Source organism: Neomonachus schauinslandi, chromosome 2, assembly GCF_002201575.2.
Source record: "Neomonachus schauinslandi chromosome 2, ASM220157v2, whole genome shotgun sequence".
Lineage (NCBI taxonomy): Eukaryota > Metazoa > Chordata > Mammalia > Carnivora > Phocidae > Neomonachus > Neomonachus schauinslandi.
This window is the reverse complement of record NC_058404.1, coordinates 151290980-151315103: the sequence shown is the minus strand read 5'-3', so window position 1 is coordinate 151315103 and position 24124 is coordinate 151290980. Positions and strand designations below refer to the sequence as shown.

Genomic DNA, 24124 nt, shown 5'->3' with positions numbered 1-24124 from the left:
AATATCACTATGAATCATTTTAAGACTCAATAGAAGTATTCCTTTAGTCAGTTTTGATAATAATTTCCACAAGTGGAGAAAGATAAATCTTAAAGAACTGAAGATACTGCAATGGGAAAATTATTTTTCCTATTTTTACTTTAATTTTGAATCTCTTCAAATAGTAAAAGTTGGCACTGTATATATTACATTAAAGTACCTTGCATTGCGAATGAGTCAATTAAGCCAGGACCTGTGGGTTTTTTACAGCATTTGTCATGAAGTCTCTCTAGAATATATAACTATTTCTGATATGCCCTGTTTAACAACACATCACAGAAGGAATTTGAATTCGGGCCCATGTTTCTGGCACATAGGGCAGTAATACGAGAAAGATGAAGGTTCACAATGGCACCACCCATAGGATTATGACTTCAGACTCCCTACCTCAGCTTCAATCAGAAATATCACAAGATTTAGTTGCCCTTATGTCTCATTATCTGTGTGCTGCAGGTTGAGAATAATTGTTGAATAAATTAGCATCAGATCAGAGAGCATGAAATTAAGGACACAAATAAAGTGAGTTGCAACATGGTAAATTAAAAACAAGCTGAAGACTTCCTGGGCTGAACATCAAGAGGTACATTTATTAAGGGGAAATGCAGTTTGAGTTTGCATAGAACAAAAAATAGGACAGAAATATTTTAAATATTTTCAATTTGCTTTATGTATATGTGTAGTTTCATGGCAGCAACATCAAATAGAATATTTGATTAGGTGATAGGAAATTTCAAATCTGTATTCCCAACTGCAGTACTGTTTTTTTAGACTAAAATTTACAAAATTTAGATATGATCACTTGTTGATAAAGGTTTCAAGTGCATATAAAATATATGACAAATTTAGTTGACTTAATATGAGAAATTCAGTTGTCTTAGTTTGTCTCAGTCAGGACCTATTCACATTAAACAAGTTCCATAATAAATCAGGAGTTGATAAAAGTCAGTGAATATTCATTGTAATAATTCTGGGGTGTTGTCCACTAGTATCTGATGCATTCACTTAGATTAAAATAAATATTTATTCACTACTTTAATTACCTGCAGTTTTATTCACACATACACACATATACACAAATATATCTTAATTTAATCTGCACAACCATCTTACAAGTTAGGTATGATTTCCTCCTTTTTTGGTGATATTGAGGCTCAAAATGTTTAACTGACCATGCAGTTTGGGTTAACTTTAGGTATAATAGGCTTACATAAATATTTAGGACACTGCCTTTGTCTTCAAGGAGCAGACTTTTTTTTTTTTTTTAGCTAAGGAGTTAAAAATATATGCAAAAGGGACAAAATTAAATGAAAGATTTGAATAAGAGTTTTGGCCAAAGGAAAGATCATTACAGACAACTGCAAAAATCTGTACTTTGACACAGGGTTCAAAAGAAGAAGGGATTATTTTAGGGTGAAGTGATGAGGGATTGTTTCATGAATGTGATGTGATTTGAACAGAGTTTTGAAGGAACTGAAAAGGTAATGAATAGGAGGGTGTAAGTTTCAGAGGAAGAGGAAATGTAGGTAGGTCAAAATATCAAGCATGTTAAAATGGACTAAAAAACAATGCATGTGAAGGAGCTCAGAGCACAGGAAGAGATAAAACAGGAAAGTAATAACTATATATTGTTTTAGTACCTATTCTTTGCCATGTCCATTCTAAACTTTACCTGTATAAATTCATGTCCCCTTCCCAACATCACTATCTATTCTTAATCCATGTGACTGGCGAAGAAACAACATTTCTGAATGTTTAACTAACTTGTTCAAAGTCACATAGCTTATGACAGAACCAAAATTACAATACTGTCTTCCATAATAATAATAGTGATCTGGCACTGTTCTCAACATTACATCTGAACTCATTACCGAAGGTAAACTGGCTGCCTACAGAGCTTCACATTTACCCTGGGTAATAAGAAGTATGGTCAGAGTTTATTTGAGGAAGTTAAATTTTTTGGAGGACACCATATTAAGGATGAGATGAAGAAATTAAATGTATCAAATATTTGCCTACTATTATTACCATGACTATAATTAAGAACTATGTTTTATATTATATAGTATTCATTACTGCATAGGAAATAACAGTAATCAATTATTGTTATAATTCTTGTTCCTACAGTATCTAGCACCACAAGTTATCACTGATGTCCTTTTAAGACCTTCCTTTCAGACGAAATGTAGTCACGTTCAAATTCTGATTTCTTTTTATTATACCAGTGACCAACTTTTTCACATCATATTCTTATCTCAAACATTCCTGCTCTTTCATTATTGGGTATAATTTTTGTAAAATATTTTAATTTCTTACATTACTAAAAAAACATATTTTTCCTTGTTCTCTATCTTTCTTTCTATTGTCCCTGCCTCTCACCTTTCTTTAGGAACTTATTTGTTCTGATAACACTTAAGGATGTCCTCCTTGTTCCAGCAATACCCTCTTTGGGTTACTGTCAATGGGGTAATAAAGTATGCAACTGGAGGAATAAACACATCTAAGTTTTGAAAAAAAAAAACATGTCTGCAGGTTATTTTATTCCTATGCTACATTCCTCTATGAGAATTCTTACTGGAAATGTGTATCTCTTTGGAAGATGGGAAAAAACAATCTAGCAATATAAGCTGATTCAAAAGTTCAGCCAATCAACAACATGATACTTTTGCTGTGATCTGTTTTAGGGCTTTTAAGGGGCAACTACCTTCTCATCTGTGACTTGTGAATAAATCATGATTTGGGAATTAATTTGTTATATACCAGGCAAATATTTTGACTTGCTTCTTTTGTCTATATTGTGAAAAAGTTGTGTTTTTATTGTTACTATTTTGTTTTCCATATTTAAAAGCTAAATAAGTGGGTATTCAATCTGCTTATGTCAATAAGTGGCATAAGTGGATATCTAATCATTTGAAATGACCTAGTAGATTGATGGCATTTATTGAATACATATTGCTGGTATGCATATTTGGCATATATAATTTAAAATTTGATTAATAGCAACTAGAAGGTGAACAGATGATTGAAAGCAAGTCTAAAGAATGTTCCTTGCTAAATTTTTAGATGATTTAGAAAATGGTGAGTAGATTATGAAGACAAAGGAAGGAATGAGAATACATAGAAATGTCAAAGAAAAAATGAATTTAAATAAAGACCTCAGTCATGTGACCCAAAAATACTTTATTGGATGACTGAAAAATTATGTGAACTCTTTATGTTGGGAAGCTCGTCACATAGTCACATTTATAAGACATAAATACAAATTTAAAAAAGATGTGAAAATCCAGATATTTTTGAGTAAAAATTAAATGTTCTTTAAGAAAATAATTAATCTCAAGGAATTTTTCCAGGCTTCTGTGACTGCTTTCACTAAAATTATTAAAATATCTCAATTAAAAAATGATTAAAAGAAATACATCTGTCTATAAAGACCAGTTTAAAAGGTGGCAGGACGCATATGATTATAGTGATCCTATTAAATGTTAAACTTCAATGCCTCAGTCAAAACGTTGAAGTTAATATTTTATTAGGATAAAAGTGAAAGAGCCAGAAGAAAAAAAAATGTTGATACCTTTACTGCTTCTTTTATCTGGATACATTTTCTCTGGCAGTGAATTCATTGTAAATGAGTAAATACATATGTTTTGAAACACTAAATAGAAAATCAGTTTCTATTAAAGATTAGCTTGGATAAGAATCTACTAAAATACAAGGCAATTATTATTAATATTAAAGAAAATTTTAATAACATTACTGTGGCTACTTTTCTTTTTATCCTGAAATTAATAATAACCTATTAGAAGACACTCAGATTTTCATGATACACACATATAACTTCTACTGTACTTACTTTTGGTCACAACACCTTCTAAGTGAATGATGTTAGGATGATCAAACTGCCCCATGATACTTGCTTCACCCAGGAAATCTCGGCGTTGCTTTTCTGTGTAGCCTACTTTCAGGGTTTTGATTGCCACAGGTAATTCTCTTTTTCCTGGAAGTTTCAAACGTCCACTACAAACTTCACCAAATTCACCTTGTCATAAAGATGGAAAAACACACAAACTCATTTCAATCCTTACTCTAATAATATGCTAAAGTCCTCCTAGAATACTAAGGTTTAGACAAAACATTATTAAAAGGCGAGTCCAAGCTTCACTATCAGTAGTAAGAGAATAAGTGGTGTTTGGGGGAAAAAGCGTCTATACGTGATCATAAAACACTCTGGGGGCTTTTAGCTTCATCCTTCTCACCTACAAAAACCTTAATGAAAACATTAGAAAGAAATTAAATGCAACTGATTGAAACTCTACAGGGGTGGTTCAATATCCACAAATCAATCAACATGATACACCACATTAATAAAAGAAAGGATAAGAACTATATGATCCAGTCGATAGATGCAGAAAAAGCATTGGACAAAATATAGCATCCTTTCCTGATACAAACCCTCAACAAAATAGGGATAGATGGAACATACCTCAACATCATAAGGCCATATACGAAAGACCCACAGCTAATATATCCTCAATGGGGAAATGGATGTCCACTCTCACCATTACTATTTAACACTGTACTGGAAGTCTTAGCCTCAACAATCAGACAACAAAAAAGAAAGGCAAGGAAGATGTCAAACTTCCATTATTTGCAGATGACATGATACTCTATAAACAACCCAAAAGACTCCACCAAAAAATTCCTAGAACTCATACATGAATTCAACAAAGTTGCAGGATATAAAATCAATGTGCAGAAATCCATTGCATATCTATACACCAATAACAAAGCAGCAGAAAAAGAAATCAAAGAATCAATCCCATTTGCAATTGCATCAAAAACAATAAGATACCTAGGAACAAATCTAACTAAAGAAGTAAAAGATCTGTATTCTAATAACTACAGAACACTTATGAAAGAAAGTTAAGAGGACACAAAGAAATCGAAAAGCATTCCATGCTCACGGATTGGAAGAACAAATATTGTTAAAATGTCTACACTACCCAAAGCAATCTGCAGATTTATTGCAATCCTTATCACAATACCAAAAAAAAATTTCACAGAACTAGAACAAATAATCCTAAAATTTGTATGGAACCACAGAAGACCTAGAATAGCCAAAGCAATTCTGAAAAAGAAAAACAAAACTGGAGGCATCACATTTCCGGACTTCAAGCTATTTTACAAAGCTGTAGTGATCAAGATAGTATGGTACCTGCACAAAAACAGACACATAGATCAATGGAACAGAATAGAAAACCCAGAAATGGACTCACAACTCTAGGGTCAACAATCTTTGACAAAGCAGGGAAGAATATCCAATGGAAAAAAAATAGTCTGTTCAACAAATGGTGTTGGGAAAACTTCTCAGTCACATGAAGAAGAATGAAACTGGACCACTTTCTGATACTATACACAAAAATAAATTCAAAATGGATGAAAAATCTTCATGTGAGACAGGAAACCATCAAAGTCTTAGAGGAAAACACAGGCAGAAACCTCTTTGACTTTGGCAGGAAGAAGTTCTTACTAGACACGTCACCACAGGCAAAGGAAATAAAGGCAAAAATGAGCTATTGGGACTTCATCAAGTTAAAAAGCTTCTGCACAGCAAAAGAAACAACAAAACTAAAAGGCAGCCTATGGAATGGGAGAAGATATTTTCAAATGACATATCTGATAAAAGGTTAGTACCCAAAATTTACAAAGAACTTAACAAACTCAACACCCAACAAACAAATAACCCAGATAAGAAATGGTCAGAAGACATGAATAGACACTTTTCCAAAGAAGACATCCAGAATGGCTAATAGACATGTGAAAAGATGCTCAACATTACTCATAATCAGGGAAATACAAATCAAAACCACAATGAGATACCACCTCACACCTCTCAGGATGGCTAAAATTAACAACAGAAGAAATAACAGGTGATGATGAGGATGCAGAGAAAGGAGAACTGTATTGCACTGTTGGTGGGAATGCAAACTGGTGCAGCCATTCTGAAGAACAGTGGCGGTTCCTCAAAATGTTAAAAATAGAACTACCCTCTAATCCAGCAATTGTAATACTAGGTATTTACCCAAAGGATAAAAAAAAAAAAAATACAGATTCAAACAGATTCAAAAGGATACATGCACTTTGATGTTTATAGAGGCATTATCAACAGTAGCCAAACTATGGAGAGAGCCCAAATGTCCACTGACTGATGAATGGATAAAGAAGATGTAAAGGATATATATATATATACACACAAATATATAATGGAATATTACTCAACTATCAAAAAAATGGAATCTTGCCATTTGCAATGACATGGATGGAGCTAGAATGTATTACACTATGTGAAATAAGTCAGTCAGAGAAAGAGAAATACCATATGTCTCACTTATATGTGGAATTTAAGAAAGAAAACAGATGAACATATGGGAAAGGGGACAAGGGAAAAAAAAAGGAGAGAGGGAAACAAGCCATAAGAGACTGTCTTTTTAAAAACATTTTATTTATTTATTTGAGAGAGAGACAGAGTAAGAGAGAGAGAGAGAGAACATGAGCAGGGTGAGGGGCAGAGGGAGAAGCAGACTCCCTGCTAAGCAGGGAGTCTGAAGCAGAGCTCTTTCCTGGGACTCCAAGATCATGACCTGAGCCAAAGGCAGACACTTAACTGACTGAGCCATCCATGTGTCCCGCCGTAAGAGACTCTTAACGATAGAAAGCAAACTGAAGGTTGATGGAGGGAGGTGGGTGGGGGATGAGCTAGATGGGAGATGAGTACTAAGGAGGGCACTTGTTAGGATGAGCACTGGGCATTGTATGTAAGTGATGGATCACTGAGTTCTAATCCAGAAACAAATATTGCACTGTATATTGACTACCTAAATTTTAAATAAAAAATTAAAAATAAATAAAAGTCTGAGTTAAACACACTGTTGTACCTGCTCCAATAACTCTTTCAATGGTGATGCATGAAGCTTCTATCTCCTTGGCAAATTCATGGACAGCTTGATTGGGATCCTCATAGGTGTGTGGATCAATATAAGTTCTTACTCCTGGCAGTTTAACTGGAAAAATAAATAGTCGTTAAAATATAACTGCTTGTGATGGATGAACGAAATCATAAACATTATTAACATGCAACTATGGCTTAAATCCCTAATTACTAGAAATGGCCAAGTTGCAAGGACAGCCCCTCTTCTGAGTTATAGGAGTCATTTATATAGCTATGTCATTTTTATAATTTTAGAAATCTGGATTGTTGTCATGTAAAAGAAATGCATATATGACAACATATTTGAATAGATATATCTTTCAACAATAATGTTCACAGAGTCAGTCTCTGAGGCAAACTAAGATAAGCTTGTTTACTAAACTGGCCAATGAAATGCTAGTGAGTTATTTGTTGTTTTGTTATTCTGTTTCACTTAAAATGCCATCACAGATGAATTTTGGTTTTGCAAAAAATAATTTAAAATAATTTTTCTGGTGCTTTGGTCCAGTATGACTGACACAGAAGTCAAAAGAAAAAGATAAGTTCTACCTCTCACTCTACTCCTGTTACTACATGGCTTTATCCAAGACTCTAAGTTTCTATGAGCCTCAGTTTCATCACATTTAATGACTACCAATTTCACAAGATTTTTTTTTTAAGGATAAATACCATTAAATAAGATAGGACCTATGAAAATAGATCCAATGCTTTGCAACATGAATTATGGCTTTAATTATTTGACTTTTATGGTAACAGGAGAGTGACAAAAAAGAAATTATTTTTATTTACTTAGCAAATCAACTAACACTATACTATTTATGAAAAAATGCACATATTAAAACACCATTAATTAGACTCATTTAGGCTAATTTTTAAAGCATGTTATCAAAACTTGATTTTCTGTATTTTTAAAAAGGATAGTCTTTTTCAAATCATTGAACGAAGGTTGTTGCTACAGGATCTGCTCATGGAAATTCCTGCTATAATGCTAGAAAAAGGAGAAAAAATACTGAGAAATTTTATTTGTTTCATCTGATGTTGTCATTTAACAATAAATTTCTACTGACTGTGCTGGAAGAAATTAGAATTGGTCTGGAAATTTGGTTTGAAATGTAACAGCTTTTTATAATGATTGAAAAGGTTTTTTTTTTTTAATAACTATAATAAAGGTGTTCTTTAAAAAATTGAATAAACCATCTAGCTGTTGTCTAGAGTCAGGCAGCAATGCCCTTTAGCCCGTATGCTTTACAGGAACGTAACAGAACACTTACATTCTTTTTAAACTTTTAAACACAATATTTTGGTCAGTTATTACAAATCTCCTTGTCTGAAAATAAACAAAAATAATAATAAAATCTCCTCTATTTTGTTTTCTCTTGATTTTTTACAATTTGCTTACTGTGCCCATTATGAAAATGCATCTTTTCCTCTTCTGGATCCTGTTTTGCTTTGCTGTAACCACACCTCCTGGAACAGAGTAAGCTACAATTAGCCACATCTCCAAGCGTTGAATCACATGAAGCCCAGATGCATGAAATGCAATTGAAATGATTGCAGCCCTAACTGATTTTCACACTAGTAGCATGAGAAAACATCAATCCTTCTTTTGGATGAATCATATTTCCGCCACCAGTATCTCTCAGTCTTGCCCAGATTTCACTGAGAAGTCAGAAGCCATCCAAATCCATTAAAAAAACAAACAAACAAACAAAAAAAACTTCTCTCCACCATACACCACACTCTAGAACTTTTCTGTTTCCTTTCTTTCATTTTTTTTTTTTTGCCACCTCAGAAGCCTTTTTACAGAATGTATTGCCCAAAATATCTCTCTGATTCAATAGTGTCCTCCTTTCAGTGTCTTACTCTATCATCTTCCCCCTCCACCGCTCTGGTTTCAGGATCTTTCTCCACTCAATCCACTTAGATCACTACCAAATTCAAGTTCAGCTCCACTCCCAAAAACTTATTCTCTCCTGTTTTACTTAACTACTTACTAATTTCAAAGTCCTTGCAACCTGCTCTTGTTACTGAAAAAATCTGTCCTTGGAGGTTCACTAATGACATAGTGACCCCATGACTTTATCTTAGTCTTTAATTATTCATGATGGACTGAAATCCCTAACTACTCCTTTTGTGATGCTTCTTGCTCCTCTCTTCATTTATGTGAACTTCTCCGGTTCTCTACTGTCAATCCATTCATTTCCATCAATTTAATTAATACTTCTATTCTGCTTTAATTCTTTTGACAGTTCTACTCTTGTTCCTCATAGATTTATTTTATAGGGATATTCCACTGGCATACAAACAAAATAGATGTGAAAAACCAATCAGTATATTTCTCTTTACTTTCAGTCTTGATCTGTTGACTTCTTTTCCTGTTAACAACCCTGGCAAGGCCTTGGCCCCTTTGCGTACAAAGCCTTTGTCTTGTGTACTTCACAACAAATTAGTGGCCAAATCCCAAGCATTGTATAACATAAAAGTCTTAAAATTCATCTCTAGTTTTTCATTAGCTCTACTGCTTCTTCAATTAAGGCTTTGTTATTTTTCATTTGGATTGCTATAAGTGCCTCTGAACTGATGTTCCTGCATTCTGTAACTATTTTCCTAAACTCTACTAGACATGGCTGTAGCCAAATTACTGTAAATAAGGTACTTTTCTACTGTGTTGTCTCCTGCAAAGTCTTCAATAAAATAATAAGATAAAGATTTCTAAACATAGCCCTAATACATATTTCCTACACTATCTCTATTAATCTTCACGGATACTGGATGATCTTCAGGTCCTAAAGATATTTCTCCATGCTTCCACACATTTATACATGCTGGTTCCCACACCTAGGATTTTCTTCCTAACAATTTTCAATTATCAAAGTCTAGTTCAATTTTTGCCTTCTTCATGTTTTTTTTTTCCTGATACCCCAACTTCCTGCAATCTTTTCCCATCTGAACCTAGTAGTTTTCTGTACTCCTCTCACATTGTGACTCTCATTTTAATGCAACATAATCATTTTGTATGTCTTCTGGATCTCTTACTGTTTGTCAGTTTTGTAAATGGCAGCAACTAGCATTTACCCCTAAATTTCTGCAGTGACCTAGTGCCTGTCTCAGAGTTGGCAACAAAAATATTTGTCACATTGATGAATGAATAAATGAACGAGTGAATGATATTTTGATTGCATCTACACAATGACAAGTATTTGGAGAGTTGATGAATACTAAGTTGATGAGGTACATGATAAAACATTAAAACAACCGACTCAGATGAAAACATTTAAATTATTTTTAGTGAAATTCTAAGGAAGTGAATTTACTATTCATAAGGTCTCATAACAAAATTAAGTTTATTAAAAACAAAATTTCCATTGATTTCTGCATAAAGAAAATACAGCCAAAATGACAGATTGACAAAATATTTTCATTACAAAGTCGGTTTAAAACTACTATGTGATGTAAATGAAGTGTCCAACCAACACATACAAATGATGACTATTCCTTGTTTACATATTCTATGATCTTTCTTAAATATGTGTATATTTTGATATATAAATGAAACCTATTTTATTCTATATCATTTCCTAGTGTATAATTACATATATGTTATACAAAGTAGATAACACAACCTATCTTTGTGTCATTTTTGAAAGAAAAATACAATTATCTTTGTTTTATCACATTAACGAACTGGCAGTTTATTAGTAAAAGACAGCTAAGTGAAATTTGAGTAAATTTGAAATAATATACTTAATAGGCATGTTATTCTTGGGTGAGGAAAAATACACAATGGGGATTTGGTGGCTTTTCAAATTTTATTCATAACACTTAGTGGCATTTGCCATCCAAGAGTCCTTAAGGCATCTTGAATCAAATCACTGCGGTGAAATGGAGAGAAAAAAAACAAATACATAAAATCATACTGAAATTATGTTTGGCCTGACATTTAAGTTATTTTAATGCACTGTTCATAATTTTTCTAGATATTACATTATCCTTTCAATCTTTAATGCATGTGTCTCTAGAGAGAAGCTATTGATACTTTTTAAAATCAATGTTCTAACTACAATTGTGTGAAATCATCCTGAGATTTCTGTTATTTAAATAATACCAACAAAAAACCTTTGTTAGAAGAATTCTAAAGAGACCTGAAAAGTATACAAGTTTTTGCAGTTTACTTTAGAAAACAAACATCCATTCTACAGCTCTCCTACCTCCAAAAGAAAAAAAAAAAAAAAAAAAAGCTTTCAAACTTGTACTTCAGATAGTCTTTATTATTAAATAAGCCTCATGGATTTTTAAATTGCATGCAAATTCCTCATATGAAAATGGAAATAAAACTTTGGATCTCATCTAAAAAGTCATCTGGGAATACCTTGGTGAGGACTGGTTAACATTTTAATACCTAAGGTGAGAGTCAGGAGGGCAATAGAAAGGAGATATTTTTGACTATGGGCATCTCTGGAGCTCTATGACATATACGGCTGTATGTCACATTAACATATAAAATTAAGTTCTGGAAGCCCCCAAAGCATCATTAAAACAAGCCTCAACAAGATACAGCAAGTAAAAGTGCAGCCGACAGAGACTGGCCCTTGAGCAGTGGTTCAGCCTCGCTAGCAAAGCATTGCAGGATGCCTGTTCATTCAGTATCATCTTCTGTACCTGCTCCAGATGCATAATTTTAACCCATCAGACAAACAGTCAATAAATACACCATTCTGTACGTAAATTATGCCTCCTACCTTCTGGAACCAATTTTTTTTTTTTTCCTGAATGGAAAAGAAACAGTTTCTTCATTTGGCTCCATATCACAATTTTAATGAGCTTTGATATCATTGTACTAAAAATATCTGGAGTGCTTGTAATTAAGGGAATCAACTTCTTGTCATTTATACTTATGTTCTAGAAAACAATGCTGTCTTACTGTTTAGTAGTAGAGGTGGGCATGAGAAATCATATTAAATGTAGGCGGAATTCATATTCATTAATTAATATTTATTAAAAAGTCCCAGAGAGACACTTAATACGTAAATATAATAATGACTTTAATAGGTTATTTAGAAACCAGTCTATTTTCTCCCATACTTGTCCTAAGAATTTGGGTAACGCGTCCTTGATGATACTAATTCTGATCTTAAAAACTTAGCCTCAATCATAACATCTAAATTTGTATATTTGAAATTTCCATAATACATGAAAGAGTAAACAATTATCTTTATGTATGGATGGATGTGCCAATGAGTAATTTAATTCTTGGATGTAAATTAAGAATTTGATAATAAATTAGAGTATGAATGTCAAGCCCTCCAGAGGACCAAGCAATGCATAAAATTAGTAATTTACTAAATGGCACCCTTATGGTCAATGAGGAAAGATGAGTGAAAGCAATAGCCAAAGGAGACTGTAAATCCTTGTTCAATTACAGCTTCCAGAGAATCAGAGTTTTCCATTTCTTTAGCCTACAGAAAAACACTGGAAAAAAAAAAAAAACCTTTTTATTTCCCACTGAATTCTATGTAAGGTGGGGAGGGGTGCAATGATGGGAGAAGAAATAGTTCTGCATTTCAATTTCTTTGAAAGAGTGAGCAGATGCAGTCCCTAGGTCAGAAATAGACACTTCTATGTTGCCTCTCTATTTTCCAGATTGATGAAGAAATGCCTTACCTATATTTTAAAGCAAAAAGAAAAAATATTCAAAAGGCAACAAATAGCAGCAGAGTCGATTACGTTTTACTTACGGGAAATAAAATCTTCTTGTAATTTAAACCTCTTTAAAAAGCACACTTCTCCAAATGTGCACACTCCCATATTCTTGCATAATAATGACCTCAACCACTGCATAATTTGTTTAAGAATTTTATTGCGGGCGCCTGGGTGGCTCAGTTGGTTGGGCGACCGCCTTCGGCTCAGGTCATGATCCTGGAGTCCCGGGATCGAGTCCCGCATCGGGCTCCCCGCTCAGCGGGGAGTCTGCTTCTCCCTCTGACCCTCCTCCCTCTCATGCTCTCTCTGTCTCATTCTTTCTCTCTCAAATAAATAAACAAAATCTTTAAAAAAAAATTTTATTGCTAGCATCTTAAAAAGCATAAGTTACAGCTTCTGAGGAAATAGTTTGACTTTTTCACTTCAGGATTCTCTCCAATTAAACAAAAGTAGTTTTAATGAAAGCTTAGCTAATTCAGCCTCATAAAATAAAGAAGCATATGAACACAAGCTTATTAATATATCTAATGAATACTGGAAATAGATTAAGTTTTGTTTTATAGGATGATATTCTTCAATAAGAATGTGAGTGAAAAATGTAGTGAAATGAGATTATGGATATTTAGGCCGTATTGTTTGCAGGACCTTGACTCTCATTCATATATTCCTCATTCATATTCTAGGGTACTATGATTTTTGAGTTCCTCATAGATAGGTTTAAGTTCTACAAAAAATGATCTATTATTGTTTACTGAAAATTCTCAAGCATACTTCTCAAGAGAAATATATTCATGTTGAAAATCACACTTTCTTTGGGATATGGGAATGGAGTGATTATACCACACAAAATGAAGGCATAGCTTGCAAATTTCCCATCTCACATTCTGTCAGGATACTAACCACTCTATGATTAAAGGGAATATGAGACACTAACTTATTTCTTATTTTATGTCTTACATACCATTTTTAATGTCCATATTCTAAAAGACAAAGAAAAAAAGAATACCTTTGAAATAACAGCTTCCAAAATAGTATAGTACATATGAATTGGTAAGTTTTTCATTAATGAACTCTTCAGATCATTTTAGAATTAGCAATAGGAAGACTTAAACACTTCCAAATACTCAAAGATGAATTGTAGACTTTTCAACATTGAGTTAAATTTTAATTGACTTAGAATTTTGATATAAAAACACATTTCGTAAAGTATGACATGTGAAGACCATCTCCCTGTTTTCAATAAATTTTGTTCTAATGCAAGAGTAGGTAATATCCTATTAATTTTTAAACTATTTTGTGAATATGACTATTGGATTTCTCCATTAGAGTAGGTCCACTTAATATCTTCTATAATATCTCCTACTTGAGGTTCCACAAGTATTATAAAAAGGGATTTGGGAGCAGTTCATTGTTGTATTTTACATAGCAAGCCTTCAATTGGAATTTAATATATTCTCTATATATTGTAGGCAATCCTTACATCTGCCTACTATGAGCACTTTAAATGGGGGTCTAGAATTATAAGGGATAATTTTATATTCTATGTCTCTCTCTTAACTCTATAAAATGGAATAGTACTTCCACATACCTACCTGGCAGAAATGTGAAGATGAATGAAATAATCTCTGTTGTATATATGTAGAAATAAAAATTTGCTCACTTCAAATTTTAAGAAATGTTCACTTAATATAGAAAAAGAAAAACAGTTCATTGAAACATTAAGATAATGGTTTTTTGTTTGTTTTTGTTTTTGATTTTTAAGTAGGCTCCACACCCAGAATGGAGCCCAATGTGGGGCTTGAACTCAGGACCCTGAAATCAAGACCTAAGATCAAGACCCAAGCTGAAATCAAGAGTCAGATGCTTAACTGCCTGGGCCACCCAGGTGGCCCAAGATAATGTTTCAATATAATTGTGATCTTTTTGGTCAGAGAAAGTTGTTTTGGTTTTGTTCTTAACCTCTGCATTATGACAGAAGCTAGAGTTTTTCCCTCATATCTCTGATTAATAATATTTTTAAAAATCTCTAAAAAGTGAGGTTGATTTCCTAAAAGTCACAGGATAGGTAAATGAACATTTAATACCTCTGTTTTCAGAATATAGAACTCTATTTCCTTTGCCACTTGAACACTTCAGAAAAAGTAGCAAGTGATAAGAAAACACTTGAAAAGCATGAAAATTAATGAATGAAGAAAATAGTCTGACATATGTTTGAATTTAAGAAATACAAGAAAAAGCTATTTGGGGACCATGGGATCTTTCAGATGGACTTATAATAAATATTATGTGAGAAACATATTTTGGTTTTTGTAAACATAAACACAAATGAATATTAAGAGATAAATGTTTTTAGAAATTACACACATTAATGTTTTATTTACATTAAAAAACAATCCATTCAACACTGGATATTTATAAAAATAGATTTCTTTTGAGAAGTGAAATAATAATTAGAATCTCAAGACAGTTATGATGGCATAAAGTCAAAGATCGCCAATAAAAAATACCTCTGCTAAAAATGTAGGCAAACTTGGCTACCTAAAATCTAGGCCTCTAGGTTTCATTCATAAATATTACAGAAATATTTTCTATTATTGGATAGATTGAAGTCAAAGAAGAAAGAATATTTGAAATATTAACATTATATATAACTGTACAGTTTCCACACAAAGTGGGCAACTAGAGTGATGAAAAATAATTTGAGATCAAAGGTGGCAACATCTAATTACAAATGTCATCTTATAAATGGTACACCATACACTTGAGAAAGAATGGAGCATGGTTTTCTGGGGAGAGACATAACACAGCAAAACTCACAACTCTGGAGAATTGAAGAAGCTTAAATATAGTTGAACTGCAGGATCAAAGATCTCAATCAGTGGTTTTAAGATTATGCTTTTCAGACTCTGAGATTTCCACAAGGTATGTCAAGGTACTTTTAAAAGCCAGTATATTTACAGTGGGCAATTTTAATTACATTGTAATGTAATGCATTGCATTACATTAAGGTCAAAGCCAACCATACATGAATGGTCTTTCTAGAAATGAAAAATAATGAGATTTTAAAATCTCAAAATGTCTAACAACCTTTGCTCTATAATTGTAAATATGTCTGTTCACAAATGCTGATGATAGAATGTTCCATTGGAAAATATTTTTGTGGTAATTGACTCATACTGATATGAATATGCATGAAATTAGATGACAAGATTTCAGGTCAAGATTTTTCAGTATTTCAATATTTTCAGTATTTCAGTACTGACTGTACTAGGAAAATTATTCTTCTCAGCCCTTAATTTCCACTATAAAACGTTGTTTTCCATCAATGCTTTAATCTAAACAGATAGTATTTTTAACTGAAACCTCATAGTGACTTGACATTCCATTACGAGACAGAATTTCAGAAAACATAACAATAAAAACATCTTAAGCTTCCATTCTTTCTCAGTAATAATTTTAGATAACTCTCTTACAGTTTATGTAAAATCAATTAAAATTTCTTTCTTCTGCTTTATTTTGTTTTGTTTTACTAAGAATGAATTAAAGAAATTTTGGATCTTCCATAAATTTTTCCACGAAAACTGTTAGCATTTTATTAGGCATCTAACCACATTTGTGGTTAAATCATTCATTCATTCATTCATTCATTCATTCATTCATTCAGTGTGTGTGTGTGTGCACATATGCACACACACACACAAATACACTCACTGCCTCCACAATTACTAATGTTATTTGAATAAAAATATTAGAAAAACGTTTCTGTTATCAGGTTTTCTGATGTGTTCTTTGTGAAGGAAGAATTCTGCCTTTCCACTTTTCCTCTTTTATTTATTTCCTAAACTCCCTGGAACCAACTGTATAATGGAAAAAGATACTGTTTTTATTTTATTTTATTTATTTATTTTTTATTATGTTATGTTAGTCACCATACAGTACCTCGTTAGTTTTTGACGTAGTGTTCCCTGATGCATTATTTGCATATAAAAGATACTATTTTTAAAATCAAGCATTTAAAATCTAGCTAAAGATTGTTTTTGCCAATACTTTCTAAGTCATGTCTTCATAAATTTTTACACTCTCGTTAAGTTTATATTTGAGATTTACTTCAAGGTAGGCCTGGATGTCGATCTTTTTTGCCAAGACGTAAATTCTGCTTATTCTACATCAGTGATGATATATCTCTTAAAACAACTATACTCAAGACTCAGTAGCGTGAACAGTTCAGCAACTATTTTTGTTTGTTTGTTTTTAGCTTTTCGTAGAGTGGTTAAAAAAAAATCACAATGTAAAAAAAAAAATCACAATGTAAAACTATTTATGTTATTCTTTAGCCATTGCCAGATTTCAGGTTCTTTTGGTTTGTCACCAAAACCCCATGCTCATAAAAGAATTCTCAGAGCAAGTTAAATCATGTAAAACAGATCTGTGCTTCCATATTAACTTCAAACTTTTTTCAAGTATAAAAATTTCAAAAGACTGAAAAAAAGATCTCTGAGTTCTATCAATCTGCTTGTTACTTTCTCTCATTCTCATAAGATCACTGGTATCCATTCCACCATTTCTCACATGCACACATGTGTGCGCACATATTCACAGCAGTTTTTTTAATCAACAAAAATTTACACCTAGAGAATGCAAGTTACAATTTAAAGTACCCCAAGGAAACCCTATACTTCTCTAAAATGCATTTCAGAATCTCTCTTCCTGGCAAATTTTGACTACAGATCACAGCTCAATACAATTGTGCAGGGATTTAGACTCTTTAATCTGGGCAGAAATTATCTAGATTATTTCACTTTTTACAAGATAGCTCATTATTGTGTAGGAGTCCCTCTAAATCTGTAGATAGAGGTCTTTGGTCTTTCCTCCTAGCCTAGAGCTTTATAGCTATAACCCAGATATATATTTAGGATTTGCATTTCTAAGTAATTAAGACTATTGCATTTGGACACTGATCCCCAAAATGTGCATATTTTTTACTTCACTAGTATCAAGTTAGAAATACCACTTTTAATATCTAACATCTGGACTATAATTCAAACTTAAAATATTAAATAAACCATTTAAAATTACATGTGGTTCTATTCTCCAATGCCACATGTATACACAATGATTACAAAAAAATAGAAGATCCCAGTTAAGTTATGGTCATTCCATGGTTCTGGGAGAGAGAAATGGTGATTTCACCTTGAAGCAGGATTTCAGCAAGAATTAGCATTCCACTTCCATATATGATATGATTTTAATCTTAATGGAACAACAAACACAGCAACATGTTAAATGTAAAACAGATGCTCCAATCGTACAACTTCTGGTTTAAATCAGGACCACAGTAAAAGCTCTGGAAGAGAAGTATGAATGCTTGACATAAGGATGATGTGCTATGTGTATATTTTATTTGAAATTATCCGTTATCCAATGACTTGTTCAGATTCCCCTTTGGAAATCAGTTTCAACCTACTCTTCTTTTAGGCACAACTGGTGCACTAACTGTTAAAATGTACACAAATGGAGAAAAATAAAAAAGGAATGCTGACGATAATACATATAGGTGGGACATTACATAGGAGTGAAAGCGGGAGGGGAACACTAACCATATTAGGCTTGGATGGGCAACAGCGCACAGGGAAGAAGCCCTTCCACAGCCACACTCGCAGCAACTGAAAAGCAAACAAGAGAGCCCAAGATAAGGAAGACATCCCACTCCCTCAATATAGCATAAAGACACTATGAATTTAGACAGGTGTCTGTTTTGCTTTTCAAAAGCAAAATCCCTAAATGCATTACAATTAAATTTCTTCCACAATGCCTTTCAAATTAAAAAGCATTTTATGGACTTAAGAAATACAGAGCTATATTAAATAGTTATCTTTATTTTACTTAAAATGTTTATTCAGTAGGAAATAGAATGAGCCAATGCATTTGATTATGCAATTAATATAGACATACAAATAAAGATGTAAGCCCATTTAAATATATCTTTCCTCGGAAATTCCTGCAAAATTTATATTCAGAAGACGTGCTAAATTGTTCTTTAAATACATGTTTGCATAGAGCCTACAAATTAGGAGGGAGAACAATGTCCTGCTAATTTGACCCACTGATTTCGTATACCAGTGCCATGGCATTATTTATCACAAACTATTGAAAATGTTATGCTTACATGACTTCTCCAATCACCAATGGAAAACTACCAATTTAAATTTATGTATTCAGACTTAAAAAATGCATCTCCAAATATATATTTGTAGGGCTATTATATTTAAAAAGCAAGCTATATACAATACATGCACTTTTCTGGATATTACAACACTTAGGATTCTTTCAAATTTTCCACATATTCATAAAAAATCCAGAAAATACCAAGTAAATTGCTTACTAAAATGCACTTTATCATTAGAAACCACATAAACTGATGGCAGAATATAACATAGAAGTTATTTAGTGCTTCAATGCATTCACTTGCTAGTATATTTTATGAATATTGCTTCTAGTGATTTCAAGAGAACTGCAAAATGAGCTCAGCAATGATACATAAACCAGCAGGCCTAGGGTTTTGTCTAAAATCTGTCTATTTTGAACTGTAATTATTTGAAATGTATCGACTCTATTTTATAACAAATAAGGAGAGGAAAGTGTAATATAAACATACCACAAATTTGGAAATGCTAACAAACGTAGACAAGTATTTCCAAATCGAATTCCAAAAATTCCAAAGGGTCTTTTTCAAAGGAAAAGTAGGGAATATTCAATATATATATAGAGAGAGAATATATATATATATTTTTTTTTAACTGATGATGTTTTAATTTTTAGGACTACTTATCTGGGAATTTGACTGTCACTAAAGTGGAATCCTAGTAAATATAAACGGCCACTGTGACATTTATTTCCTATTTGACTATTTATTATAATCTATTTTTAAGGAGTGCCTGGGTGGCTCAGTTGGTTGAGTGTCTGCCTTCGGCTCAGGTCATGATCCCAGGGTCCTGGGATCTAGCCCCACGTCCAGGGAGCCTGCTTCTCCCTCCCTCTGCCTGCTTCCCCCGCTTCTTGTGCTCCTCTCAACTCTCTCTCTCTCTCTCAAATAAATAAATACAATCTTTTAAATATGCCTTAAAATTATTTCACTGTAGAGATAATGTAGGTATATCAAAATATTAAAATACTTAAAGAGTAGTTAAAACATCTGTGAAATACTTTGGCAGATCTTACTATATTTCTTTATAATTATATTTATTTCCTTAATGTCTTAAACACGTACTGATCTCTTATATAAATAAACTTTCCTGTTTCTGTTTGTATCAGCACTCAGATTAGGGGTTGCCCAACTACAGTCCTTGGACCAAATCTAGCCTACCACTTATTTTTGTAAATAGGGTATTGTTGGAACACAGCCATACTCATTACTTGTGTGTGGCTTGTTTAGCGCTGTTATGACACAGTTGAGTAGTTATGACAGACAATGTAGGGCCCTAAAACATTTACTATCTGCCCTTAAAGAACATTTGCCTTCCTCTTTTCTTAGACTATTAGTTCCCTAAGAATAGGATGTTCTTTGATCTTTTCTTTTTCTTCACAGCTTAAACAAAATGAATGGCATCCATAAGTAGTCAGCGTTTTACTGTAATTGGTATTAACTATGGCACAATTATCTCATTTTACTGATAGTTATTAATGTGGAAAGTTTGCATATATGTGTTAATTTCAAACAGCACAGTTCCAACTCAATAAATAATTAATAATAATTGTTGACAAAAGTATCTGATTACTTTTTAATGATTAAAAAAACAAAGGATGATGAGATCTCCTAATAAAGTACAAACATACTTCTAGTTGTAAACTATACACAGTTTATAACCTCACGTAGAGCTGTGTTTAGGCAGGCTTGCCATTACCTAACAGGATTTAATATTCAGCCAGTGTCCTGAGACAAAAGCCACACTAATGATCCTAAAAATATTGTTTCAGTCGTCCTAATTTGAAAATTTATAATAAGGTTTCTGTCCTACAACTTAGTACACACACACACACACACACACACACACATACACATGCTATTCACTGTAACGCTCAATCCACAAATTTTAGTCTGGAAGAACTTAAATCACCTTACCTATCACTAGAATTTTAATTTAAAGTTTTAATAAACTTTAATCAAAAATATGAAATCATGTAAAATCAAGCACTTGTACTTCTATATTGTTATGAGTCATTGCTTTAGATTTTGCACTGAGAGTGTCTGACTTGTTTTAAGATGGCACAAATAAATTAGCTTGGGTAAATTAGTTAATCTCTTTGTAATTCAGTTGACAGCTATAAAATAGGAATAATAACAGATCCTATCTCGACAGTTTTGTGAAAATGAAGTGAGAGAATATATATATTCACTTAGATCAGGATCTGGCATATCACACATTTTGGGAGAAAAGTGGAGGCTTAGTCTTAGTAATATCATAATCAAAGTGATGGACTAGATTCTTACTATCTCAGAGGAATTGTTTTTTTCATGATCCATATAATATTATCATACCAAGTATTTCCATTTATAATATAGCTAAATAGCTGATTATATTCAGACCGACTCATATAAATACAGAAGGGTCAATGTAATTTTTTGAAGAATCAATTCCATAAAATATTTTTTTCTGAGGATTTAGTAGCGATCCCAGCATTCTATGCATTATTAAGAAGATTAAAACTGAAGTTCCTTTACTAGGACTATCGAAAGTGTGAGAGTAACCTCCCAAATAAATCTTTTAAAATAAACTCTGAGGATGCTGTCACAGTAACACCTCAGCATCAGATGGTATACATGCTCTTTCCTTAATCAATAAATACTTGAAGTACAGGTTGAAAATGCTTACAGGCCTCGGAGATAATTTAGAAATAGAAACCAAAATGTGCTAGAAAGAGCGGCCAATGTAACTTCTGTGGGTGATGGCTCCACACAGGCTACATCTGCATCCTCTTCAGTCTGCAGCACCCGGAAGCCTGCAAGTAACTTCATGCAGCTATCACAAGATCATTATTAGCCAAGTTTAAAATAGTTTAGCTCTTCCAGGCTTATAATAATAATAAAAAAAAAAAACTGTGCATCTTTGTTTCAACAAGATATTTCGATTTGTCCTTCAGAAGATTAAAATATGATAACAGAAGCTTTCCAGACCAAAAAAGATTCAAATAAAATTACTTTAGCCAGGACTTAACACAGAGTTGATCAATATATGCATGAAGTGTGTCAATGTAAGTAAGATAACCTCCCTCCTACCAAAGTAAGGTGATTATAACTCTAGGGAAGAAATTCTCCAAGATACTAGATCAGAGAACCAAGACTACAGGCTATGGATAAATGATTTAAATTCTTAAACAAGAGATCATACAGTAGATAAGGAAAACACTAAGATCCTAATAGATAAATGAGAGAAACGCAGGAAGAGTAAGTTCACAAAACAAGTACTTCAATTAGGTAACAAATATTTTCAGTTTATTGGTAAAAATAATTAAAAAGGGGAAGAAAAAAAGGCTCTGTAGTTTACCCCTTTTATATAAAACAACAATAACACCAACTGAGGGTACTAAGTACTAGAGAAAACACAGTGGCTCTTAGGCCACTGAAAAGTGGCACCAAGCCTTTAGAACACAATCCTATAAAACCTATTAAAGAGCAATAAAAAAGTCCTCACCTTTTGACACCACTGTGAAGCCAAAGAATTAAGATCATGGGGTTTATAGTCAAACTAGGAGCAGTCCTGGATGCATCCATTACTATATGGATCATTTGGGTAAACCAGTCATTGATGTGAATGAGATAATAATAGAAACTATTCCACATAATGCAGTTTCGAAGAATGAGTTTCATAATACATGTGAAGCTCTTTGCACTGTCCCAGGCTCACAGTGAGCACTTTAGAAGTTTTAAAACTAATATTATTATAATAATCTGGTCTTAGGGCAAAGAGGGAGGTGCAGAAAATATGCATGAAGTTGGCCATACTAAAAGAACTAAATAATGAATAAATATTTTGAAGTAAACAAAATACATTTGTGGAGTCTATGATGCAATGAAAATCAATGATATATATATATATATTAATCAGTGTGCAAAGAAGTAACATGATGACAAAAGTGTTTTTTTAAGAGCTATTATTGGAGTGCTACATTAATTAGCATTATGGGGCAATTTTAATTTTCCCTGATTTCAATTTTTTGTGGTTATTTCTGCAGAAGTCTTTTGCAAATACTGAGCAAGGGATAAAAAGCATAATTATAATGTACGTGGCTCCCAAACTCTACTCTTCAGTCCCCATGCTTCTGGCACAAAGGCATCAAATTATTCCACCCTAAAGAGAAGGTAATGCAAAATGGTTATAAAGAGCTTTTAATTTTATTTTTTGATTGTGTCTTTGAGTAACTCTGAGGGAATACTACATCTACCATACATGTTGGGATTTATATGTGCAATTCAATGACTATTTCCAAGTCACAGTCTAGACAAATTAGAATAGGATATCATTATATGCAGTAATTTTTCAAGCTTCTTTTCTAGTTCTCTGTCCTCATTATAGGGCTTCTTATCCTTCACCAACAATTATAGGTGCCTCCTATAGGTGCCTCCTTATTACCCCCTAAGATGCTTTACCAACAATGGTCATACCTAAGCACAAGTCCCTGGTGGATGGGTTTTGAAACATCAGTGGATCTCAGTCTTACCTAATCAAATTCCAAGCTTGTCACTCTCATATCTTGCTGTGAAATTATATATATATATATATATATATATATATATAGAGAGAGAGAGAGAGAGAGAGAGAGAGAGAACCTACTTCCCAGTTCCTGACACAGAACTCCTAAAACCCTTGTATATATGGGTGCTAGGAGAATCTTTGCTCCAACACTTACTCTTTGACCCCAGTTCCTGGCACACAGACCTCCTAAAACTCTTGTAATCCCTTAAGTGATAACAGCACTAGGAGGATCTCTTGTTCTAATACTTGATCTTTCACCCTGGTTCTTGACCCAAAGCTTCTGGGATTTCCTGGGTGATAGGAATGTCTTTTGTACTAATGAGGTGATTCCTGGTGGTCTCCTGGAGGAGGCTGGTCACCAGAAACACATAGGTTATGAGTAGAAGTATGGAATTTTCAGTCATACCCCTCATTCTCCCGAGAGAGGTGAAGGGCTAGAAATCGTTAATGATCAATCACGCCTACATGATGAAGCCTCTATAAAAATCCCAAGAGTCCGGAGTCCAGAGAGCTTCCAGTTTGGTGAACACATCCGTGGTTCAGGATGGTGATGCAACTCCACTCCATGGGCTAGAAGCTCTTGCAATTGAGACCTTTTCAGACCTTGCCCTATGTATCTCTTCAACTGGCTATTCATCTGTACCCTTTATTA

The 24124-nt window shown here is 33.1% G+C and overlaps 1 protein-coding gene across 1 annotated transcript in view; it reads right to left on the bottom strand.

Annotated features, from left to right (window-relative positions):
• The window catches only part of EPHA5 (EPH receptor A5), a 347186-nt gene that overhangs the window by 34026 nt on the left and 289036 nt on the right, over positions 1 to 24124 (bottom strand). The window contains 4 exon segments of the mRNA XM_021702245.1: positions 3887 to 4072; positions 6969 to 7094; positions 8421 to 8488; positions 18319 to 18384. Coding sequence (XP_021557920.1) covers positions 3887 to 4072; positions 6969 to 7094; positions 8421 to 8488; positions 18319 to 18384 — 446 coding nt within the window.